Below are 26,777 nucleotides of genomic sequence, written 5' to 3' on the forward strand. Positions count from 1 at the left end.
CTCAGTACTCCCTCTACCATGTGAAAGCATATATTGTATTAGCTGAGAGAATGTTTATTTGTTCAACAGAAATTTCCTGTTGGGAGATGTTCTGTTCTGTGTATCTAATATACAGCATAGTGACTACAATTAATAATACGAAAAAGATAACTGTGAAGTGATGGGCATGTTAATTAGATGAATTGTGATTTTTTTAATAACATCTATATCAAGTCATCCCATTGTATACTTTATGCAAATGACAGTTTTGTCATTTATACTTCAATAAAGTTGGGGAAAACCCAACAAAAAACCTCGGGCATTTCCTGAGCACCTACTATGTGCCGTGCTTTACATTGGGTATAATGGATGTAGAGTTGATTAAGACATAGACCTTATTCTCAGTGAGCCTTTAATGGCTCCTCATTTTCCTCTGTGGGTGAAATTCAAGCTCCAGAATAGGGCCCTTTATGACCCAGTCTCTGCCTCCCTCTCCTGGCACATCTCTTGCCGCTCTCCTACCTGCTTATGCTTCATGCCAGCAGCTTAGCCTCCATCCACAAGAGACCCCGACACTTCTGGTTCGGTATCCCAGACAGGCAGGTCTATAGCCGGTTCAGGAATAGAGATTCCTTTCCAACCAGTGTTTTGGATGTGGGCTCAGTGCAACATGGCGATGTGTAGAAAACAGCCACTGTTCCTGGAAAAGGAGGCATGAACAACATACTGGGAGGCAGGAATGGAATGAATGGAGGCTGGAGGTATGAACGAAATTGGAGCTGTTTGGCCAGGGATTGGTAGTTTAGTCCAGCTGGAACACTGGGTGGGTGGGTGAGTGGGGGGGACAGAAGATGAGACCAAAGAAGTCAATGGGAGACACCAAGTTGGGAATGGCCTTCTGTCATAAAAAACAAGTCTGGACTCCATATTTTGGGCAGTGGGGACCCAACACAGATCAGTAAGCCAGGGAGTAACATGGTGAGATCTGCTCTACAGTGAGTCTCAGACTGAGGGTTGAGTGTTGGATCCAACCTCTTGTTGCTTCTCTGGTTCTGAGAATCTGGCCAAAGCTTCCATCACCCCAAACTACTGTTGGACCTGAGAGTCAGGGAACAGTTTGCTGAAGTGAATTCTTACCAGTATCGCCCGTCCCCAGTATCCAGTCTCTCGTCCTGCTGCCTTTGAAAGGGTTGTCTGTAGGTCTCTGTTCTGTGTTGGACTACTGTCCGTGGCCGTGTCCACTCCGTGACTTACGGGTTTCAGGCAGGAGGGGAAGGAGCATCGTGGTCCAGTGGGCCTTGCCCTGAGTGTGTGCGTATGATTTGTCAACAATCGAGTAGTTTATGGGAGTTTATGGGACTTCATTAAAGACGTTGGAGCAGGAGCACTGTGGGACATCAGAAGAGACCTCAGCAATAAACCGCAGCTCCAAGCTTTGGAATGCAGTAAATGTTTAAGAGACTTCCTTCCTTTCATTACTGAATTTTACTTTACTTTTATACCAGTAAAGAGTTGTGTTTTAATGGTTGAAATTTCTTGATTCCGTTTTCCCCAGGTCTGTTTAAAAGCTACATTTTATCTTTGAGGATGTTTGGCTCATGGTAGAGGAAGTGCTGCCAGCAAATTCAATTAACTGGCAGAGCTCACAGATATTGTACACGGATTTCTTTTTTTCTTCTTTTTCACAACTGCTACATAAACACAGCTGGGTTTAATATTTGTTGTAACAAAGATTTAACTTGAATCATTTTATTCCGGGTAATTAATGCTTGGAATCTCAGCTACTTTTCCGTGTGTTTGTAATCCTCTGCGTTTCTTCACTCCGGCTATCTAGATAATGGAGTGTGCTCCTCCAGGTCTTTGCCCTGCCTTAAAACTGCTTAATATTTGGCCGTTCCCACTAGAGAGCAGATGCTTTTCTTTGAAGAATTGAATTTCTGTCAGCTCTTTTATGCATCATGTGTTTGGAACTGTAAGTGGATCAAGTTGTTCATCACAGCAGGGACACTGTGAAACACATCTATTATACACACTTCCCACCCCCCTTCCTGTATTTTTTCTCCCCCGAGGAGGTGGAGATGCCCATATCCCCTTGGGAGATATTTCACTCTGGTGGATGTATCCATGTGATCCACCACGGATCTGGCCTGGCCGCCTCCCTAAGCATGGAAATCTATATCCATTCAGCCCAGATTGGTGCTGAGACAAATCCCGCTTTTATCTGTGTAAACACCAGGCACTTCATTAACTCTCAAATACACACCCGAGTTTGGGTCACTAAATAAACCCACTAGGCTTAGCATAATGAGTGACATTTCAGTAATTGATGCCCTAGAAAATGGTAATTGTGAGCCCATTATTCTTTTTATGCTAAAATAATGGCTTGGGTAGTTTTGGCTTTGGAGTTGAGCTAGTGCAGAACAGTCACCATCTATTAGTCTCCTACTACGTGCCAGCCACTGTGCTTGATGCATGGAAAACCTCTGACATTTAATCTACTAACAATCCTGCAAAAAGTGGGGGGAAGTACTTATCCCTTTTTTTATAGATGAAGAGGCTAAATAACTTACCTAACAGCATCCAGCTAATAGTAGCTTAGTCAGGATTTGAACTCAGGTCTGCCTGAACCCTGAGTAAATCAAGGTACTGTTTGTTGGGTAGTGTACCCTCATCCTCAAGGGTTGCTACTCATTCATTCATTGGTTAATCAATCAATGCACTGGTTTATTACATGTGTTTATTACCTGCTTCCATTGCTCCACTTAAGTTCTCCCATTCTATGGCAAGTGGCAGGCCAGTTGGCTTTTATGAACAACTTGTATCTATGTAAATCTGAACTGGTAGTGAATTGGAGTCCTTTATTTAGTTTTGCTTTTCCATCAGAGCTCAGTGCAAATACAATCCAACTTCCCCAAGCAATCCACCATTTCCTTGCGGTTTTCATTTTGCATATTTCGATCCCTAGATTCAGCTTTGAACTGACAGCTAAAAAATCCAAACCTAAGTAGTTCATTTTGTCAACACAGCTTTGAAAGCAAGTCTTGATGTTCCTGCTGTGATATGCTCATCTTTTGGGCCTCAGATAGTGGTGCTGAGGGAAAAAGTGCATTTTGTGCATTTTTAATAGATAACATTCAATTTGAAAGAGTCATTTTGGAACATTCGTATGTCTGACTGAAATACCACTGATCTATGGAATTAATTACAGTTAAATGGAAAGGTGGCTTTTTGCTCACAAAGAAAGTCATTAGTCTCTTGATAAACATTTTTAGTTATGATTAACTTGCATCTTCTTCCAAATACTCTTCATTAGAACCAGGAATGGTGCCCTGGTTCATTAGAAATAGAGCAACCCCTTTATTGTTGATTTGCAGTCCATTTTGTTGTTGAAAGATTTGGGTTGTTGTTTTTTTTTTGTTTGGTTTTTTTTTTTGGTAGAGGATAGGTTGTTAAAAAAAATGTGTAACTTTCCTTTTGCAAGTGCATGTCTGTTTTTTCCAAAGGTAACTTACATTTTTATTTTGTGCGTTGTGTTTGCAAGAGAATGGTTCTTGGTTTATTCATGTTGACAACTGAAAAGCCTTAGACCTAATTAAAAGAATTTCCACGAGCACCTTTACTGAACCATTTCATTACGCGGCACTGCACAGATTGCATTGTGAAACATGGTGATAGTTTAAATCTGACCTTTAAACTTAAACTGCCAGAAGTATGGGGGAAAAAACCCTTCTTTGAAAATACTCCCTGGATACATATATATATAGGCATACATGCATGCACATATTTGGTTAGAAATACTCTTTTTATTGAATGACCACCTAATAATTTAAGTACACATTTACTTTGAGGTCAGATCTTGTAGCTTCCTTTAGCTTGGGCAGATTTTCAGCTGCATTAACAAAGTAAGAGAGAGAGAGAGAGAGAGAGAGAGAGAGAGAGAGTGTGTGTGTGTGTGTGTGTGTGTGTGTGTGTGTGTTGAAGCTAAATTGTTTTATAGGGAAAACAAAGACAATTTCACTTCATCTGGGGAAAAAAAATGGGGGCGGGAGTTTGGAGGAAGATGAGTTTTACAAATAAAAAAAGAAAAGTCTTTGCTGCTGTGTGTTTCAGTTTAAAATGCCGAGGTATGGATTACACACATGGGGAGGGGGCTGGAATGTCCTAGTTTGCGCAAGGCTCCTCCCGAGTTTTATTTGGCAGATAGTAGGAATAGGCCTTTTTGGTTTTGTTTTAAAATTGTACTTTTTATTCCAAGAATACCATCCTAAGGACTTGATCGTTTGTTCATAGGATGCGCAACAAAGGTATTATTGCATATAGTGCAATAGCCTTCACATCATGAAAATTAATCCTTTTGTCTGATTTTTTTTTTAAGCTGCTTAGAATTTTAACACTTGCATCTAACTTTTCGACTTAATACTCAGCCCATGAGCTGTCAGGAGAGACTGAGGGAGCAGAGACCTACGCCCCCAGGGTCACAGCCAGCTCCAGTTGGAGCAACTAGCACAGTCCCCCACTCCCCCTGGAGAACCAGTGTCTTTGAGGGGGAAATAGGATGCAGAAGCAGCAATTAAAACCAACTGAAGTCAAGGCATAATCATGTTCTCGAGAAACAGAAAAGCAAGGAATGAGAGAAAGCAATAATGGAGATACATTAAGTTGGTGGGGGGGCAGGGGGAATAAACCAGTGTCATGGACAAACCTGATCTCCTGGTCTCAGAGATCCTGGCGCAGTGAGAAATCATGGAATAGCACAGACTTTGAAGTAAGGCAGTACCGGGCTGGACTTGGGCCTCTCCCCTTGCTGCACTAGCTGATGACGTGGGACTGAGGCTCGCTTTCCTCATCTGTGTAGTGGGGATGCGTGTGCCTGCCCAGCCCCGTTGTCTGAAACGTTAATCCAGTGCTGAGTGTGAGAACACCTGCCATGGCATTTGGTACCTAGTGGAATGCTTCATAAATGCTAGTTCCTGTTCCTTTCTCCTGTGAAATTTCTGGTTTTCCCTGAAACTATTACTGGGAAAGAGTGAGGTAGGATTGCCTTTACTTATCAAGATTTTTTGCTTCAAATTTGAGGCAAGAACTAAGGCACAGGTAGGTAAGATAACACCGTGCCTACGTGAAGATAGCAGAGGGAGCCAATGTAAATGTGCCCCTGAGAACAGGAACACAAGGCAGTAAGTAGTCCCTTCTCCACCCTCCAGACCCAGACATCCTCCAGGAGGTCATGTTAACAAAGCCCCAATGCCCGCTTTATTCAAAAAAGGAAGAATCCATTTTCCTTAGCATGTAAGGGCCATTTTTTAAAGAGGGAAAGAAAGTGTGATTCTGTTGCCTCCTCCCAGCTGCCGCTGGGTGTCTGAATTGTCCAAAAAAAAAATCGCTTAACTCCAATTCTGACACTGAGCAAATAATGCAGCTTCAGGGGAGAGAAGCGCGGCCCCGGCACTGTCTGACTTGAGTCAGACACTTAGAATAACTGGCTCTCTACTTGGGGTGTGCTGCTCCATCTAGTAGAAGAGACAGGTATGGGAGGGGGGACCCAAAAACATGGAATTTATTTATAAAAAATGTGGTCTCTATTCTTACATGTTTAACCTCCAGTCACCTTCAGAGCACCCTCCATCTGATGCGGTACACCTGCTGAGGCTTCTTCCCGCTGCTCAAAACAGTTTTTGAACTCATCGATTTTGATGCCTTTTAGTGCTTCTGCCATTTTTTGTTTCACTTCTTCCACGTTGGCAAAACATTTCCCTTTGAGAAGTTTTTTCTTCCTGGGGAAACAAAAAATAAAGTTGCTCGGGGCAAGATCAGGTGAATAGGGAGGGTGGGGCATGGGGGTTGTGCAGTTGTTTGGCCAAAAACTGCTAAATGCTCAGAGTGGTGTGGGCAGGTGGGCTCATCCCTGCCCATCACGAAAAGAGTGTTCAAAAAATATTCACTGAAGCCGAACACAGCCTCTCACAACAGGGCCTGCTGGTACACTGATACAGATGGGTTCCTAGAACACTCACCTAGCAGGAGAAGCCTGTGCTACAAGGGACCCACCCTCCAGAAGATAATTCCAGATTTTTGAGGTCCCCCCTCATATATTAGGTTGTTGGAAAATGCATCGTTACACATTGCTGTGTGTCCCTGAATGAAAGTATAAGATAGGACACCTTGGTCTAACCTGAGAAGGAGAGATTGAGGAAGTGATATTTGAGCAGAGATCTGAAGAACGTGTAGTATTTGATCTAGGACCCTGCATTGTCCAATATGGAAGCCACTATCCACACGTGACTATTTAAATTGATTAAAATGAAATAAAATTTTTAATTCCTCAGGCACAGTAGCCACAGTTAAGGTGCTCTGGTGCAGCTGCCACACAGGACAATACATACGATAGATTACTTGCAGACAGTCCTCTCGGACAGGGCTGAGTTCTAGGGGGTGAGGGGCTGAGGGCCCTGCAAGCAGAGGAGCCAGCCTGTCCAGAGGCCGTGGGTGCCAGGGCGGCCAGTGTGGCGGGAGCCCAGAGAGGGTGGCTAAAGCCGTGGAGAGGGATGCAGGAGCCTCGCATCTGAAAGAGCCCTCTGGGCCAGGCTGGGACTTTAGTCTTTATCTTCAGGATAATAGGGAAGCTGCTAAATGATCTTAGGGTGCCAGCACTGCTGGAAGAAGGTGGGTGGGAGAGTCTTAGAGGTGGATAGGTGAACAGTATGTCAGCCTTATTCTCCCCTCTTCCCTCTCCCCCAAGTTGCAACCAAGTGATAAATCATTATGCGTTTGTTAAGTGCCAACATGAATTGCAAGGGTTATTTTAATTCTAGCAGGGATGAAGCTATGTAAACTCCTGATTATATAAAAGGCTAAATTATAGGATGGTGATGTAAACAACATGAGAGCCCCTTTTGAAGTAGTAATAAGCTAACTTGGGGCTGGTCTGGAGGAGCTTGACTGCAGGCCGTTAGGACCTGGGCCCTTGTTCTGTGCAGCTCTGTCCCCAGCACATCCTCAGTGTGGGGCCTGTAAAGATTAGATGTCCACCAAAGGCTGGGGAAGAGCTCTTTGTTGTGACAGAGGGCATCACAGAAAGTCAGAGGCTTTTTTTTTTTTTAATAGAAGGATTCCTATTAGAGAACGGGATAAAGAAAATCCCAGGCTTAGGGATGGTTTTGCAACCTCTGAAACTGAAGAGAAGACAACGTTGGAAACGGAGCTTGAGCCAAGCCCATAGAAGGCCTTGGGCTTTGTACTGAGGAGTGTGGACTTCATGTTAGCAGTATGGAACCACTGCAGATTTTAGAGGAAGGGAGTGATAAGATTCAACCTGTTGCTTTAGGAAGATAGTTCAATGCAAAAGATGGATTAGACCAGGAAGAAATACAGGAAGGGCCACCAGCTGAAAGACTGTTGCAGTAGTGCAGGTAAAAGATGGAACCTGAGCTAATAATAAAAAGTTAGGCAGTCCGCTACATCAGTTATCCATTTTACATCCATTATATTTCACTCCTCGCAGTGCATGTTTGTTGCAGATACCTCATTTTACAACAGAGGAAATAGAAGCTTAGAAAGGCTAAGAAAGTACAGAAGCCAGGTTTCTAATCTTAGACTTAGGCTTATGTGATTCAAGCTCTACACTCTCCTGCATGTGGAACATAGGGGGATAGAGGAGGAGGTGAAGCCAAGAGGAGACCTGAGGGATGGAGCCTGCAGTGACCGCGTGACACGGGTGCCAGGTGCAGGGTGGAGTGGGGATGGAGAACACTGCGTTTGTTTCCAGACACATTGCACATGCAGTGTTGTATAAGACTGGTCTAGTTTTCGCTTTAACTCATTCAGCACCCACAGGATCCTTTTCCTTGCATCCTAATGATGGCCTCCTGCAGAAGGGGAAAGAATGAGTGTCAGTTTCTCCCTCAGCCCTTCCCAACTGAGACCACTTTCATCTAATGATCGAATGTGATCCTAGGCTTGTCTCCAAGCAGAGGCTCAGCCACGGGAAATGCCTTGCAAGATGTCAGAACACTTGCTCACCTGCTCTTTCATTCAGCAGAAACTGCTGGATGACCACACTGGGCCAAGCACTGCTGGACCTTCTGGGAACTCAGAGTCTGGCGGGAAAGACGGAAGACACAGCAGCGCACCCAAGAATCACCTATGCAGTCCCGGGGGCTGGACGGGGTGTTGTTAACCCTGTCTTAGGGGTTAGGGAAGGCTTCGCAGATGAGGGGACATCTGGCTTCCCTCCTTCCCTTAACCCAAGGCAATGTTTAATTTGACTGTTAAAGAAAAATACCTCATTTAAATTCTGTATTATAAAAGTAACATATGCTTTTTTATAAGGGATAATCAAAACAATCAAAAGTCCATAAAAGAGAAAGTATCTCCACATGGTTAAAGCTTGATACCTGGCATTTTAGATTTATACTACATATATGTACAGATCTAATTTTTTAAATGCTTGTATGCATTGCTCTGCAATTTGTGTGTTTTCCCCCCCATTTGGCAATATTTTGTGGACATCTTTTCATGTTTTACAGAGTACTGCCACATTCTTTTTAGCTATACAGTAGTTCATTGTGAGGATGTGATATAGTATACTTAATCGGTCCCATTGATGGACGCTTAGACAGTCTTTCAGAGGGGAAAGAGATGGTCACAAGAAGAGGAAGGGAGAAGGGACAGCTCCATATGAGTTGTAAACATGTGTCTGGGCTGAAGAGCCATATATGCTTCTAGATAGAAATTCAGTATCAGTCTAGTAAAACGTTAAGGGGGCTGCAGGAAGCGAGGCCCACTGAGAACATCTCACGGGTTGCTCTGAGGAGTTGGGATGTTTTTCTGAAGGTGCTGGTGGCCCAGGGCAAGGGCATTGAAGGATTTTGAGGGAGCGTTTGAAGTGATCAGAGTCACGTTTTCCCGAGATTGGAACAGAGCAAGACAGCTCTGGGTGGCTGGCACTGAGGGGAGACTGGAGACCGAGAGCCCGTCTGGGAAACCGCCCGGCCAGTCTGGGCCCGAGAGGGTGGCTGGAGCTGGACAGCAGTCATGGGCTCTGAGAGGAGAGGGTGGGTTCAGGACATTCAGGGCGGTGTGGATAGGACGTGAGAGTAGTTGTGGAAGGGGAAGAGACTCTGGCGCCCAGCGTCCGCATCTGGCCTAGGACAGTGGTCGGGTGACACTGCAGTTACCCCGTGGGAGAAGCTGATGCACTCAGTCCTGTACTCCTTTCCCTTTCTTTTCTGGCTGCTTCCCGTGATACCTGACTGGAGGAGGAGGCCATCTTCAACAGTATTTCTGTCGCCCCCAACTTAAGCCCAGCGAACCCTGATGTTAATTATCTGATCAGGACCCCCAGGAGTACCCAGAGCAAGTTCAGCTTCAGATGTATGACTTTGGGTTATCTAAGCCTTAGATTTTCTTCCCTCGGTTTTCTTTAAAGGGCAGAACGCTACCACCAGCGATCAGATGCACGTCTACTTGAAGCTTCCAAGTTTGAAGTGCTGACAAAAGCTTCTCCGCGATGCAGAGTGAGGGGAGGGCTTCAGAAGTCTTGGCCTACGTAGTCACAGGGGCACCAAAAGCCCAGGACCGCTTGGCTGGTTTCAGACCGGCTGGGCGGGCGGCGAGGCACCCGCTCATATTTGCTCAGTTATCATCAGCAACCACCTCTTTGTGTAAAATGGTAATGAGGCCATTAGGAGAGGCTCACCTGAAGTGCAGCTTGTGAATCCAAGGTAATTAAACACCTCCCGAATGAACAGGAAAGGCCAGGGAAGGTTAAGTGAGGAATAATCTGAGGCGCAGGTGGCCCAAGCCTTTGAAGAGCCAGAAGAAGAGCGACAGTGGCTTGCACCATTTCAAAGGATGGAAATGTCACCCAAGTCCCTGGGAGGGGCAGGGTTTTTATTATTTGGATGGTGGGTAGTGGGCAATATTTTTAACACCTTAATAAAGCATGTGTCTTTTTTTGCGTCGTATTTCAAATTGAAGTCCATGGCAGAGTCTGCCTGGGTGCCACGTGGCCTGCTTTGCTCCTCATGGGTGCCCACTGCTGTGGTGTGGGAGCTCCCAACAAACCAGGTATTTACACTCAGGTGTTGACACAGAATCCAGGCTGCTTCCAGAGGAAAAGTGTTAGCCTGCCTCCAACCAGAGATGGGGTGGCCACCTCTCAGTGCATGTTCCTGTCACTTCTGACTTATCCGAGGAGGACGCCAGTCCTGTCTACGCTCAGTTGACTCTCCAAGCATATGGCACACCCCCTCAGCAGCCACGCAGGACTTTTTCCCCTATACTCAGTAGTCACTTACTGATGGCCTACTGTGTACTAAGCACTGTTCTATGTGTCCTTTGGCTTACATGTGAATATTTATAGCAGTGTTATTTATAATAGTCAAAAAGTAAAAGCAGCCCAGATGTCCATCAACTGATAAAAAAAAATAAAAGCAGTATATTTATACAGGGGAGTATTATTCAGCTATGAAAAAGAATGAAGTATTGATAAGTGCTACAATGTGGATGAGCGTTGTTCATAAATGAGCATTATGCTTAGTGAAAGAAGCCAGGCACAAACGATTACATACATATTATATGACTCCAGAATAGGCAAATCCATAGAGACAGAAAGTGGATAAATGGCTATCTAGGACTGGGCTGAGGGAGGAGAGGAGGAGGAGGAGGAGGAGGAGGAGGAGGAGGAGGAGGAGGGTTGGTGGGGAATAAGAAGGGACTACCAATAAGATGAATCTCTTTTTTTGAAGAATGAGGGGGTGATGAACATGTTCTAGAACTAGATAACAGTAATAGTTGTACAACCTTGTCTCTAAAAACCACTAAACTATACACTTTACGTGAATGGATTTTGTGGTATGTAAGATATGTATATTTTAATAACCTATTGAAATTCCCTATGAGAAGCTTAGCACTAAAGAAATGATGTTCATGGAGCCTTTCTAAAGGCGTATGTGTTCCATCCCAGATCAATGATTCCTAGTGTTCTTTTGGTTTGCGTCTCCAGCACCTTTAGGATGCCAAGGGAAGCTGTGGAGCCTATGCCCCCCAAAATCTTCATCCCTCATTCTTAATAAAAATTTGTAGATGAGTCACAGACCACCTGAATCTAATTTTCTATTTTATTCTTAAATAGTATCCTAAATTTTATCCTTAGATAATGTCAAACCATTAGTCCTTTATCCAAGCCCCTGATTCCTGAATTGTACCCTTGACATGTCCCCTGTGTGCTTAAAAACAATCGTTAGCTTTACATTTCTCTCCAGATGAAGAAAAAAAAATCTGTGGTGTACTCACCCACTCTTCTGACCCCTGCGCTCACCTCAGTCTAAGCCAGGTTCCCCCTCATCCTCTCCACGGAAGCCCTTCCTGTTCTCTGAACTCTTCCTCACTGCAGGGTCTTTGCAAATGCTGTTCCTCATACTTGGTGCACTGTTCCTCCCCGCTTGGCTGAGGTGACTCCTTCAGCTCCCCCTTCAGGTCTTGTTGCAAGCCCGTTGCCCCCAGGAAGCCTTCCTTGAGTTCCTTGGTGAGCTGTCACAGGCTCAGGACAGTACTGGTGTTTCCCTCACGAGAGTGAAGCTCAGTAAGGGCAGAGCTTATATCTGGTTTGTTCACCATTGAACACCTAACACAGGAAATAAAATTTGTTGAGTAAGTGAACGACTCGAGGCCACCTCATGGGACAATTCCAGGGGCACCTTTCACATGGAACAAGGTATGAATGGTGTGTCCAGACACTGTGCAGCATGGCATCCTGAGATGAATGAAGGGCATGTTAGAAACCAGCCAGGAAGCTTGATGCTGTCTCTGATGTTAAGGGCAACAGCCATCACGTCGTAGTCATTCCTGCACTGAGGACTCATAGGAAGAAGCTCATTTAGTTCTCACCTGGGGGAAAATCTGTGTTCAACTGGGTAGCTGGTTTGCTTGTGATACATGGACACAAGGAACTTCTTATGTATTCCTTTTTGCTTTGACCACTAGAGAATTGTTAAGTCAAAAATTCAGTTCTAGCCACTGTGTAAGACCTCTGGCTTTTCTTCATGTACCAAATCTATTCCTGGCTACTTTTCCCATTCCCATGGCTGTCTTACCAATTTTCTTTTAACCTGCCAGTACTTCTCTGTAAGCTGCTACTATTCCATTAGAGTAAAAGGTGTGAGCTATATAATAACATTTATTAACTTATTATGTAACAATATATTAAGTATTATAAATAAGTCATTTATTTCTAATATTTGTAAGTAATTTGAAGGTGGAATGGAATTGGAATTAAAAATCTTCGTGTAGTTTTGGGTCAAATGACAAGGCTTCCATTCATATTCCAACTTGGCCACTTCTTGGGTTTGTTCCTGGACACATGATCTAACCGCTCTGAGACTGTTTCACCCTTGCAAGTTGGGAATACCAATTTCTTCCTTGCAGGATTGTTGAAAGAATTAAATTAGAAATTTTATGTGAAGCTTACTTGGCACGTTATAACTGCTTAGAAAGTGGTTTTGTTTGCGTTTTTATTAGATAATGTTCTAATAGAAGCAACATTCATTTAAATGTCAAAAATCTGCCCTAATACCAAATGCATTTTTGTTCTCCCAGCAGCCGAGGTATCAGATTGATCCCCCGACCAGGGATTTTCTAGAGCTCTTAGCCAGCCGTCCTCCATCAACCCTGCCCTCAACGTGTGTCTCCTTTCTCTCGGTCACTAGATCTCTTCACTGAAGAACCGGCTGAAGAAGGTCTCCACAACCACTGGCGATGGCGTGGCCAGAGCCTTCCTCAAGGCCCAGGCCGCTTTCTTCGGCAGCTACCGAAACGCTCTGAGGATTGAGCCAGTGAGTAATGTCTTGGCATGTTATTAACCTGTGTTTGGTCAGGGCTAAGAAACATACCTCAGGGACCGCAAGAAAACCGCAATTCGCCCGCTTGTTGAATTCCCCTAGAAGAGGCTGTGTGTGTTACCGGTGGGGCGTGGGGGAGTGTGCTCCTATGCCCTACTTAGCACAACAAAGCCGCGCTGCCCGAGTGAGGCAGTAACTGCTCCTGCGAATGTTAAGACCCCTCCCCTCCCCGGACACTTGCAAGACTATATGTTAAAACAGTGCCAGGCCCTTCACGCACACCTGCCCTCACTGAGGAGTCACGGGAAGACTGAGGTAGCGGTACTCATCTCCATTTTACAAATGCAGGAACCGAGGCTAAGGGAAGAGATGTGACTTGCTAAGCAGGGGAGAAGCCAGTTGGTCTCGAAGCCCATGATTTCCCCACATTGCTTCACTGCCCTTTCCCGGTTTGGGACTTTGTCCCCACATTTGAGAAAGTAAAGCATCTTAGGGATTCACTTCTTAGAGTCTCCCAAAGTGGCCTTGGTATGAATGACTGGAAAGTATGCTGAGGACTGAGAAATAACGTTATCCACCTCCATAGCCCCTCAACCTTTCTGAACCCCCGTTGCCTCATTCTTATCCTCTCCTGCTCTGTGAGGCCACTGGTTATTGTTACGAGATGAAGACATCAGGTCAACCCTAAGAGCAATGAAAGTACCAACCCTCCCAACTTGCGTTAGAAGTTTTCATCTGATATCCCTCTAGTCAGCCTACTCTCGGCCAAAGAGAATGGAGAAACTGACCCAGGGACCTGGGTCGCTCTATGTAGGAGAAGGCGTTGGAGGGAACCTTGCCGACAGCCGTTTTCTCTTAGGAGCACAGAGCTCCACCATCCTCAGCAGGTGAGAGTGATGGCAGCCGCAGCCAGCCTATTTGGAGGGGTCGCACTGCTATAGGGTAAGGATGTCTTACATTGCTAGGACCCCGTCATGTCTAAGGGGAACACAGAGTAAGAGCAGTCAGCATGTTTTTGCTTCAGCCAGGATGCACTCTCTGTGAATCGGCTGCTCAGGAAGCAACGGCCGAATGCCGCTCTCCTGCCTGCTCCTCGTCTTCCACCCAGCACTTACACCTGACTTTCTCGCCGCCTCAGCCTCAGGCAATGTCATGGTCACAGAAGAGAAGGGATGCACTCTCTTTTTGCTCCGTAAGAAATACTTCCCTTCAGTTTAAAGCAAGTTCTCCATGTCCTGCTTGTCACCCAGTGACACGGCTCTGATTCTTTGTCCTGACTGGACCCGGCCAAACCAGTCAAGTTTGGTGTAGGTTTGAGAGCTGATATATATCAAGGAAAATACTGTTGTCTTTCCATCTCTAAAATAAGAATGAGACAGTTGTCTCATTCCTTTCCTTGGGCTGCTGAGAACTGAAAGGCATGAAATGTTTCCACTCTTACAGTGATCTCATGGTTGTGACGTGTATGTCTAGAATTCAGAGGCTGTTGAATCTTGGTATTTATTGCTGGATATGTGATTGGGATACAAGTTGCACCTCTAAAGAAGTTTATGGTTGTATTTGCACTTGGCTGTGAAAGGCATTTAATTTAAGGATGGAAGCCCTGAAGTTTAAAGCCTGTCTCTGTACATCTAAGTTGTACAACCTTGAGCAAGAATAAAGAATAAGCCCTGGCCGGGTGGCTCAGTTGGTTGTAGCATTGCCCTGAACAGGAGAAGGATGCATGTTTGACTCCTGGTCAGGGCCCATACTGAGGTTGCGTCTAGGGGGCAACCAATTAATGTTTCTCACATCGATGTTTCTCTCACTCTCCCTAACTCTCTAAAAGCAATAAAAAAAAAATCCTCGGGTAAGGAATAAAAAAATTTTTTTTAAAGAATAAGAAATAAGAATTCCTATTATTCTACATCTCTAGGTGGTTATGAGGATCACATGCGTCATAAAACATAGGAAAACTGAAACTTGACCTGGGTCTTATGGGTAAGACTTAGGGAAAAGAAAGACAGAAGCCCTTCCTGTAGTAGCTGGGAGTGAGCTGAGTGAGCAAAGGCTGGGGGGCAGGACCCCTCTTGGCTGCTTTGTCTGGAGTTAGGTGTTCAAGTGGGCAGGTGGGACCGCAGGAGAGCTTGGAGCCAAGTTTGACAGAGCCTTGGATGCTAGGCAAGATGTGTGCACTTCACCCTGTAGGGAGTGTAAGTTTCTTAGCACAGATGTTGTGTCACACAAGTCATGTTTGGACAGCAATACAGTGATGGATAGAGAGGGGAGCTATCAGCAGAGACAGGGGACTCTTGGCTGAGCTCAGAAGAGAGCCCTCTGGTGGTTACACCAGGAAAAGGTACCATGAAGAAGAATTGACTAGATGAGTATAGTAATAGATAAAATATGGAGACAAAGGTCAAGTATTGTCAGAATGTTTCTCAAGATTTGGACCTGGAAGAGGATGATGATACCCAAAGTAGAAAAAGGGAAAGCTTAATGCAAAGGTATTCCCAGTAGTAGTATCTATAATGGTCACAACAGACTGACCATTATGGAACAGACTGAGTGCCCATAATAGGCAACTGGTTAAGTAAATATGATACATTCATATGATAGAATATTACATAGCCATTAAACGTAGCACTTTGAGTATCAGATGATGGGTTTGGTTGTAAACATGGTACATTTCACTGAGTGTAAGCTGCTCTTCAATCATAAGGTGTACCATTATTTCATGTACCATTAAGAGAAAAGCACGCTGCCGATTGTAATTGAAGGTGCCATCAACTGTGAGACACATTCAGATTTCAGAGGTGTTGGAATGTGAAGAAATTTGCATCTTAGAATCACCAAAATATAGCAGATTTGTCATGCTTTCAGTCGCATTCATCTGTACAAAAGGCTTTTTTGCAAGGAGGCTGAGAGGGAAGCCAAAGGGCCTAAAATGTTCTGATCAAGCATCATCACCTGTTGCCTAGGTGGTTTTTACACCATAGATTTAATGCTAGCCAATTCTGTCCATCCAGAAAATGGGATATAACACTTTCCAAAGCAGATTGTTAGGGGGTTAATTAAAATAAGGACTGCAAAGCACATGAGAGCCCCAGAGGGGGTGAAGTATGGGGGGCAGTGGTCACACGGGGGTGGGGTGGGGAATGGTGACTGGGATGAGCCTCCAGGGTGGCAGGCAGCTCAGTGCAGAGGGGACAGAGCCGCCTCCCCAGGCCACTGGTCTTTTCATTGTTTCTGTGATTATGAAAACATCTGCTCGTGGTAAGAAGAGGGCTTGAAATGAGAAAACACCCATAATCCTATCATTTGGAGTTAAGATAAAACGTTAGCATGTTTCTACCCAAGTTCTAGGATTTTGGAAGTTCTTTTGGTTTCAACTGGTTTTTGTTTTGGGGGGTTTTACTTTGAGGCAGTTGAGAAATTACTGGCAAAACAGTCCAGTCCCTAGTTCTTTGGTTTTGCCTTTAGTGCAGTACAAGCATTTATTTATATCATACAAAAACTGTCCTTAAGTGTCATTTATAATGGCCACACATAGCCCATCGGCGACTCCAGTGGTCCACAGCCTTGGCTGCGGGTCAGAATCTCCTGTGGGGTCTCACAGAGACCGCCCTCCAGGCCCTGCGACCCGGACCCAGCACCAGGGCCCCCCGCGTCATCGCAGCGCTGCTCCCTTATTTGTCAGCCACCTTTCACCATTGTAGACCACGCTGTGGTGAACGTCCTTAGATGAATCTTCACGCGTGCTCTGAATTATTTCCTTAGGCAGAACCAACGTTGTTTGATGGGTCAAAGGACCAAGTATATTGAGGGCCTTTGATCTATACGGTGAGGGAGAAAGATGGTGGCAGAAGCAGGTGGTGTCGGGACCGAGCGCCTCTGAGGCGGAGTGCCAGGCGGGCCGAGCAGCAGCCAGCAGCGGGGACAGTCTGAGGTAGAGGAGGGCTTTGTTTGGTGCCACACCTTCCTGCTCTGGGTCTGTAGGTGCAGTTATGAGACTCAAGTCACTGCAACGTACAGAGGTTTGGTTGTACAGAACATGACCAGCTTGACAGTGCTGCTTTCCACTGCACTCCTGGAGCAGCACAGGGGCCGATTCTGCTGAGCCCCTCAGTGCCCACCAGCTCTGGGAGGAGGGGGCGAGCCCCAGCCGGAGAGGCAGAGATGGATGGGCAACTCCTATTCCACCACCCAGTGCTCACATGAGAGTTTTAGCTCCTTGGCCTTTTTTTCTCTTTCCTACTGGAAAGAAAAATTCAAAATGGTGCCAATTGGGAGTCTTGAGCTTCATTTTCTTTCCCCTGCCTGGAAGAGAAGAGGAAGACCGCCCCTTTGCTGAGGCTCAGCCATGTGCTGGGAGCTAACCTGCTCCCCCCATCAACGCCTTCTCCTGGACCCTGTGCTTGTCCCAGGACGTTGTCTCCCTTTGGGGTCAGGGGAATGATTTCCAAGGGCTCTCCTGAGGGGCAGAAAGTGAGACAGGAAGGGTGTCTGGCAACAGCCACGTCTCCTACCTGCTCGGTGGCCTCCCCCAAGGATGGAGCTCGTTTCACCTCTCAGTTGCTTCACCTAAAATCTCAGGGATTTCTCACCACTGCCCCTTAAGATCCATTTTACAGATGGGAGAGAGGCTCAGATTGCAGGTGACTTCCTGGTAAGCAGGAGAGCCAGGAGGCAGACTCAGGTCGGCCTGGCTCCAAAACTCAGGTTCCTTCCACCACACCCTCTCGCCTGTCTTTGTTCTGCTTTCCACATGTTCTGCTTTTATAACTCTTTTCTCTCTGTGTTCCTGCACCAGGCATGGGTCATGGCATAGTGTAGGCATCAACGAGTATATTTGGAAACAGTGGCTGGAAGGCTGGGTGAAGAAAATCAGGGGGGACAGGGAACTTTGTGAGGCTGGGGGCTGGCCCTTGGTCTCTGCTCGGTGTGTGCACAGTGCGTCCTGTCTCTCTTTAGGCTTTAGATTGCTGCTGCCTGGCAGAGGCGAGAGTGTCTGCAAATCACAGGGCACGTGACCCATTTTTCAGTCACCTGGAGAATATAAGGTGCAAAGCCCAAGATATTTAACAATATCGGCCAAGCCAACTTGTTCATCTCCACTTAAATGACAGAACCACAAGCAGCCAGGCAGCTCCATTTGGAAAAAACCCTCTTTATCCATGTCAAGCGGCAGCCCAGGCTGCAGCTCATTTATTTAGGCCTTTCTTGCTCTCTGACACGCCTCCTAGCAGTTGCCAGGCAACTCTGGGAGTAGCAGTGTGTGTTAAGGATTAACTAGTTAGGGCTGGGGTCCTTTTTGGCAAGAAGAGGATAAAATACAAATGATTTTAATTGCTAGGCCAAGGATCCTTTCTCAGCTTGGTAGAAGATGGCAGCTTTTGGAGGACGTGTACAGCAGAGTGGTTCTTGAATTTGCCTTGAAAGTTTCCCTTTCTCCTGCCTGTGGAGAACAGATGAATTTTAAAAAGAATCTTACTTTTACTTCTCCTTTGTTTAAAACTATATCATCATGAAATCGGAATATGACTAGGCCACTGCCCTCTCTTTGAAAGACACTTCATAATACAGTAGCCTTAGTTTTAGAGAACTTTTCAAAATAGACTTATGTCTTCTAATTTCATCCCTTTTTCTGTTTGGAGTTTCTTATTTCATAGCTCGTGTTACATGGAGTCGTCCTAAGACAGTGCGTGTGAAGGCGCCTGTTCCCATGGCTGTCCACTGCCGGCCCTTGGGAAACGCTGGAGCACACAGCAAACTGATGGGTTTCGGTGCTTTCAGAGACGTCCTGTGCTGTGGCGGTGTCTGTGGGAAGGCCAGCGGAGATGGGACTCTGAGAGTTGTTTAGTCAGCAAGCTCGTGTAGCTCCCTCTGGGCCACCCTGCTGGCTGGGCATCCCCAGGATCAATGGGGCACAGCCCCTGCCCACTGGGAACGAATGCTGGGCTGCAGACAGTCAACACACAGCCACGGCGGCTGCGAAGGCGGCTGAGCAGGCAGCAGCCAGCTCCTCCCGTCCTGCTTGCTCAGTTCATCCCAGGAGGCCCGGCTTCCACATGCAGCTGTGGGTACGCTGGCATCATCTACCTTACAGCCCCTGATTTTGCACTTGATTCTGCTGAGTCATATTTATCCACCTAAAACCCCCTGAAGACAGAAAAGTTAAGATAAAAGCAGATTGATAGCCTGGCTTTCAAGCATGAATGGACAAGGCTATGTTGGAGCAGGTCAGAAAAACACCACGTGTATCTGTCTCCTGGTTGAGTAACACCACTGATCTCATGATTTTAAAAAAAACAACAAAAAACAGTATTTATATGTGTTTTTAGTATAATAGGCAATAGAAAAATATTTAGAAACTAAAAAAATTTAAATATCACCACAGTCCCACTAAACTAACAAAAGTACCTCAACTTTACCTTTTGTATATTCTCTTTAATTATTTTTCATTATGCAAAGCGTTTATATAGTTGCTATTAAATCTAAGTTAAAAGTTTGTTTCTCCTCCATTTAACATTACATCATATGTATTTTTACATAGCTGCAGACATTTTATCAAGTACAGCTACCATAATTTCTGTAACTACTTTCTCGTGTTAGACATTTAGATTGTTTCCAATTTTTTAGTGTTATAATTAATAGTCCACTAATCATCTTTATGAATAAAGCTTTGAAATGCTGTATTTCAAAGTCTCCCGCGTGGAGAAATACAAGTCTGTGTGCAGGAGCCTGACTGTGCGTGCCGACTTGTCACAATGTGGGAAGGAAGCAAGTTCCCTTTGACTCAGCCTCAGAGCAGCTCGACATAGAAAGAATTAAGAACCCTTCGTGGGGTGCACTGTGGGCCCTCCACTTAGGCAAGCAAAGGATACCCAGAGCCAGATATAAGAGATATTACTAATTTGTGCCTCCATCTGGTGCTAAAAATAAGGTTTGAGAAATATTCAAACAATAGGTGCAGCACAGCAAGATAAGAGAGAAGGAAGTGAAGAAGCCGGGGGAGACAGGGAGAGGGGGGAGCCAGGGAGGGGCTGGGGTGGGTGCCTCTGCGCTGCACTGGGATCTTCCACAGGCTGGCGAGGGCAGAGTGGGCACTTGGACCCACGTCCTTCCTAGAGCCCATGCTTTAAAAAAAAAATTGTGGCGAAAGTTATATATATTTAAAAAAACATAAAATTTGCCATTTTCACCATTGTTAAGTTTATAATTCAGCAGCATTAATTACATTCACAATGTTGTATCACAGGAACTGTATATCCATTAAGCAATAACTCCCCTTTCCCCCTTTCCTCAGCCCTTGATCTACTTTCCATGTCTATGAATTTGCCTATTTTAGATGTTTCATATAAGTGGAATTATCTGTCCTTTTGGGTCTGGTTTATTTCACTTCCTTATTTTCAACGTTCATCCACATTGTAGCATGTGTCAGAACTTCATCCCTTTTTAAGGCTGAATAATACTCTACTGCATGTGTGTACCACATTTTGCTTATCCATTCACCTATTGGACACAGGCTGTTTCCACTTTTGTTCATCCGAACATTTTTTGCCTATTGGGATAAGATGACCATTGTTCGATACTGGCACCAGATCTCCACTGTCCACCTCCCAGAGATACTAATGTTGCTCAGGAACCCAGTCTGGGAGGCCTGGCACCTTGGAGTCCCACAGCGCATGATGGCTGAACTGAGAACCCTTGTTTTAGAAGTAGGCTGCCCAAGTAAAAAGTAGGTCCTTAAGTGAGGGATGGGAACTGGCAGGAAATCTGGCTAAACACCATGATCAAGCTTCACTGGACAATTTCAAAGACCATCACTAAATATGATGAAAATTAAATTCTCATGTGTTCTAGAATGCTTGAAAAATAAAACACAATTAGCGTATTTTAGGCCATCCAGAAGGAATTCTAGGCTTTAAATTCTAAGAATTCTTGATCTCATTAATAATCTGGCTGCTTTCTTTGTTCCCATAGGATGGGACCATGTTTTATACTCATTGGTGTCCCCCACATAGCCAAATATTAGTAGGTGCTCATTAAATATGTTGGATGAATGGATGAACAAATGAATGATACCTGTTTTCCCATGCTATGCATCAGAAAGACCGATGGTCATGTTTCAGTGTTGTGCCATAAAGATGATTAATTTTTGAAAAGGCATCCACAGCTTCATCTTAGAGCATGAGAAGAATAATCTTACACAATTGGCAACTGTGAATGTGTAAATGTCAAACAAAGGCACAATGGCAGCTGCATGGTAGCCAACCAGAGGCAGTTAGGATCTGACTGTGAAATCGCCGTGTGCAGTAAATACTCACTTCTAGTTAGGAAAATACAAGAGGTAAGTATATTAGTGGAGTAGCTGATTTTGTTGTGGCAGTTTTAAATGCTGTGTCTTTGTGGAAGCTCTGCCAAAGAAGAATCGTTGCAGTTATGGTGTTTTAAGTCAGATGATGTCACTTTAGGGTCTTTTACTTTTTCAGTGAGACTCTGGAAAGGAAACCTTTCTGATCCGTTTTCAAGCAGTAATAACATCTAATAATTTAGAGTCTAAAACAGCGATATATGACTTCATGTTCATCGCCAGACTGTGAGCTTCTTGAGAACAGGATTTGTCTCATTCTTTCTTATACCCCAGCACACAGTAGAGGCCCAGGAACATAAGATGGAGTGATGGTGGGTTTGTTCTGTGGAGGACATTATAGAATTTATGATGATTAGAGGATAAAATTGTAAACTTCCTTCCCCTTCCCCCCCCCCCCGGACATGCACACACACTGATTTTTTTATGGGGTGTGGATACATTCTCAGAAATATACATCACATTCAGTCTTACACTATCCTCACAAAGAAACGGAAGCCCGCTCCAGAAGGGGGCGGAGTGTTGTGATTACTCACGTATCCCAGGCACAGAGCCCGATACATGGAAGGTGCTCAATCGTTATCTGTAGAACTGAAGTATAATAGTCCTTAGTTATAATGTCTATAGTTGTTTAGGAGCTGAAACACAGTTTTGTTAAATAAATCATTAAGACTTGAAGTCTTAAAATAATATGAAGCATTGATTATAAGCTAGACTCTTCACATATATTCCCTTATTTGATTTTTATAGTGCCCATATGGAGAGAGTGGTGTGGCCCCATTTTACTGATGAGAAACTGAGGCAAGGAATGGTTATGTCACTCTTAGGAAGTGCCAGAGCCAGGATTCGAACCCTCCATCTCCCTGATTCTAGCAGCCATACTCTTCCCTCTGACCGCTCACCACAGTGGTGTTTACCATATGTTCTGCATTACATACAGTTCCAGGGCCTTTTAGGAGAAAGCTGAGCCGGTTTCCTTTTAGGAGTCAATGTCCCTAATCTGTACAAATGTTTCTTGTCTTGAAAAATGCAGGTTAAACTAACACCATTTATAAACTATTTTGCAAGGGGGAAATGTCAACATTTTAGATATCTTTTTAAAAACATTCTTGAGTAGATAATTTTAATTGCCTAATATTTTGTTTAAGTTTTCGATATTTATGATGATAATTGGATGAAAAGGGAAAACACTTGCCAGTGCAGCCCTCCCTCCTCTTTTCCTGGGCTGACACCTAGTGGCGAACTTTCTCATCTCTGTGTTAGTCCTGCTGCTGAACTTTCTTGATGGTAATTGTTTTTCCAATGATTTTAGGATTTTTTAAAACTCAGTTATTGTCGTAATAAAAATAGCTACATTTGACATAAGGTTAATTTATTTAGAGATCATCATAACAATGAAACTTTGATAGAACATTAATTTCAAGTCAATTATAATCAAGCTTCGATAACAGAAAATGATTCTAATACTTAAAATCTCGGGGTACCTGTATCCCCACAAACCTGGCCTGGTGGCCACCGTGCTTTGAGCACTGTCTCGCACACATTGACAGATAAGACGCGGTCACTGTTCGCAAGGACAGTGCGAGGCGGAGGCAGAAAGCAAGCGGAGAGCTGCACTCAGTGAGGTGACTGCTGCAGCGAAACAGTGTGCAGGCGGTTGACATCCAAAGGCAGGAGGAGTCGCTTCCCCTCGGGGCTGAGGGAAGGCTTCCAAGGAAGGGTGCACCTGGGATGACGCCTTACGGAAAAAGAGCATTTCCCCAGGAGCAGAGGCCAAAAGCAGCTCCCGCAAAGGCAAGGGGCATTGAAACTACGTGGCATGGTCGGATACTGCGAGCAATTAAGCGGCCAGGACACAGACAGGAAAAGGATTGTGTCCAACGATGAAGTGGAGAAGGGGTCAGCTCCACCCAGCCCAGGGAAGACCTCGAGGGCTACAAAAGGGTGTTCGCACTAATTCCATAAGCCAGTGCTTCTAGAACAGTATTCCTTGAAATATTAGATCCATAAGATGTTGATATGTGTTTTCTGATCACATAAAATTGGGAATTGTTGCATATTGAATGCTGTAACTTTTTTTTAGATTTAAATGCACATTACTGAAGCCCTGCTGTAAAGAAATCTGGTTAACTTGGTTTAACCCAGCATTTTTCTGAAGCCTTTCCTCCCCAGAATACCTATTAACATTCCATGCATCTCCTACTCCTCACCGCAGTTTGGGAAACGCTGCTGTAGCTAATGAGTATGATGCATTTTTCTTGCCCTAAGGCCATGGAATTAGGATACCAACTGTGTTCATTTTACCCCAGTCTCCTAGCTATGAAACTCGGAAAAAGAAAAGCATGTTTCTTTTCCAAAACATTTCTTGTCTGGCCAGACAGAGGCTTGTTTGTAGCCAACAGGTGGCCTTGAGACAGCCATCACTTAGCTTTCTCAGTACAGGACCACAGGCTGCCGCTTGGTCCTCTTGGTCCAACACCTCGATCAGTATGTATCAGTCAGGATCTAACGGGTACAACAGAAACCCCTTCAGTTGTTTAAAAGAGAGAAAGTATTTCAAGGAAATAGTTATTCAACTGTTAGAGGAACTGAGTCTCAAAAGAGGGCCGAGAGGTAGTCCAGAGATGAGCGGCAGCAGGGGCGGTTTCCTGGGCCGGGGTCAGCGAACTGAAGCTGGAACCTGTGGGTCCGTGCAGTGGACGAATGAGTCCAAGAGGAGGCGAACCATGCTGGGCAACCTGCCCAAGCAGAGAGCAAGGAGTCATACTCCGCTTCTCCCTTCCATCCTCCTCTTCCAGGTCTCTCACCAGGGCCTCCTCGCAGGTGCCAAAACAAGCAGGAAGCTGGCTGGCCTGGGCGCCCAGGGAACACAGCCTCCCTTCCATACGGAATAGAGAGAAGAGTGGAGGGTGGATCTAAGATCAGACAGGCGCAGACCAGATGCCAGAGAGTAAGGCTATTTCCTGACACACACACATCCCCAGGTAAATAATAAACAACATGGTGAATGAAGTTAAAAGTCCCATGATTTATTGTTAAACCTGGTGCCAACCCGGACTCTGCCTCTTCTCGACTGTGTGGCTCTAAGCAAGTTACTACACCTTTCTGAACCTTAGTTCTTCAACTGTAAAATAGGAAAGAAAATATCTACTTAAGTGATACCTTCACAGGGCTCCCTTGACATATGCCTGGCTAGTTCCTGTTTTATAATGAAACAAGAGCAAGGTATTTAAAACTTTTGGGGCTTAGCCTGCAGCTAACAGGAGTGTTAGAAATCCCCAGAAGTTGATTGACTACTCCAAACTTCAGTGAATTGGCTGAAGTTTTATTAGGTAGCAATTACTATCTAGTATGTGTCTAAATTTTTTATCTTAATATATTCACTTCCTGGGGAGCATTGGAGTAGGGGAAGCTTGTGAAACGTGGGATGGAGTATTCAGGTGTTCAGAGAGGCATCCCACATGCATGGTGGGTATCCGTTCGGTACAGGCTGATGATAATTGAGATTCCAGGAGAGCTGCTGCTTAAGAAATGTGAAGCCTTGGGAATCGCTTCCTCTCTGGACCATAGGCTTTCATTTGTTATGTGGGGATAAAAATGTCACCCTCAGAAACTTATTTTTAAAATTCCATGAGATGGCAGGCGTAAAGCGTTCTCTGGGAGGCGGCTTGCCTTTACCCAGTGGAGGCGCAACTCACCAGCAGTCACATTGCATGGAGGTGCGGCAGGATGGGCATTTAGCCTAAGATTACTTATGTTTGGTTTTTTGGTCCCTGTTAGTGATGTGGCCCGGCAGATCTCTGCTCATCCTCTTCTCATAAGTCAGAGCGTACTGACATTATTCATAAGCCATTTGCTTAAGACTTTCTTGGCCCATGTTCCTACCGTGATACATTTTTAATCTCATCTTCACAATATTAAAAATGGCCTGTAAGTTCTGAGGGTGTCCTGAGCAAGTCAGTGGCCAACCTAAACAGTCCTTATCTGTTCTTTGAAGGGGAAATTTTATCCTGAGTTAGTTTTATCCTTGGTTGAAGAATATTATACAAGAGAAATGAGGAAGGGGGAAAAAACCCAATACTTATTGAATCCTTACTTCTTGCGTTTTAATTGTATTTTCTTGGTTAAGTGTGCATGGTATCATCCCCAGTTTGACAGATAAGGAGCGTAAAGTAGAGCGGGTTGAAATAGTTTAAATCAACAACTTTGAACAAGCATTTGCCAAGACCCTACTATGCCAGACGTGGCTCTAGGTGCTCGGACATACAGCAATGAACAGATCAAGTTTCAGCTCTCAAATCTCTTACATTCTAGGCGGATACAAAGAGGAAATAGAGATGAAAGTCAGTGTATAATGTGCCAGGCGATGGTAAATGTCGTGCAGGAAAAGGTAGTCAAGGAAAGGGACAAAGAGAACCCCACGGATGAGGTAGGTGCTGGTAAAAGACGGAGCCAGGATTGGGGCCGGGTCTGTCCGCCTCCAGAACTCATGTCTTCTCCCCCCTGGTCCCAGGCTGCTTCTGAATCTCGTTGGTAACAGTGTCCAGCCTCTAGTGAGGAAATGTGAACTCTGACATCTCACTTCTTAGTCAGGAGTTGATAATTCAGTGTGTCGGGGTGGTAACTTTGCATTCCTAGGGTACAGAAAACATTTTGCTGCACTCCCCGCTGTCAGCAGCATGTAGCTGTTTCTTTCATCTCTCTGGTTTCCCCAACACATTTAATCTTGATGCAGAAAGCATTTTGCTAGCTTGGACTCCAGCCCTATTGCTGGGGCGACCATTCTGTCCTGGAGAAGGGTCTCTGTGACTGCTGGGCTCAAAGGAACTCATTGCCTCTTTTATCCCTAGTACCAAGAAGTGGTGTTATAGGTAGTGGCTTGTATAATCTTAATATCCATTTCCTGATCTTTACCCTTCTATAAATCAGTTTAATTCCATAAATAGATATTGGGCATTGAGAGATGAATCAAATATGAAGACTGCCCACTGGAGTCAGAGAGCCCTGGCTTCTGCTCTTCCATTTATATAATTTTGAGCAAGTTGATTAGCCCCTCAGGGCTTCAGTTTCCTCATCTATAAAAGGGTGAGAACAAACGTAATCTGCCTCCTAGACTTGTTGTAAGAATTAAATGAGACAACACAGCAAGGTGTCGGGCGCATGGGAAGAACTTATTATTAGGTGGGGTTGCTTTAATAAACTTTATATTTTAGAGCAGTTTTAGGCTCACAGCAAAAATAAGTGGAAGGTACAGAGATTCCCATACCTTCTCACATATCTCCTGCCCTCCCCCACCATGCTTGGCTGTCACCTTTATCAACAGTATTAACTTTTCAGTATATAAAAATGACTCTTTAATGTAAAGCTGAGCTTTCTCTACATTCTTTCCTACAAGGAAATATGGAGTAGGTATGAAGTTTTTTTTTTTCAAAGACAAGACAGTATGTGTATTTTAATGAAAAAGGTTGTAAGAATTCTCATGATGATGATGATGTTTAAAAAGAAATGTCGACACTCAGTCTTTACAACATTTCCCACTAGATAGGTATCATTATAAATTTTTTAAAAATATTTTTATTGTAAAATAAATTGTCAAACAGATAAAG

The 26,777-nt window shown here is 44.7% G+C and overlaps 1 protein-coding gene across 8 annotated transcripts in view; it reads left to right on the forward strand.

Annotated features, from left to right (window-relative positions):
- The window catches only part of DENND1A (DENN domain containing 1A), a 478,231-nt gene that overhangs the window by 316,092 nt on the left and 135,362 nt on the right, over positions 1-26,777 (forward strand). For all 8 annotated transcript variants that reach the window (XM_054584397.1, XM_054584400.1, XM_054584396.1 and 5 more), the window contains one exon: positions 12,687-12,812. In XM_054584397.1, coding sequence (XP_054440372.1) covers positions 12,687-12,812 — 126 coding nt within the window. The remainder of the gene's footprint in view (positions 1-12,686; positions 12,813-26,777) is intronic.

This window comes from Pteronotus mesoamericanus, unplaced genomic scaffold (assembly GCF_021234165.1).
Source record: "Pteronotus mesoamericanus isolate MK-2021 breed Mesoamerican mustached bat unplaced genomic scaffold, CSHL_Meso_final contig_78, whole genome shotgun sequence".
NCBI lineage: Eukaryota > Metazoa > Chordata > Mammalia > Chiroptera > Mormoopidae > Pteronotus > Pteronotus mesoamericanus.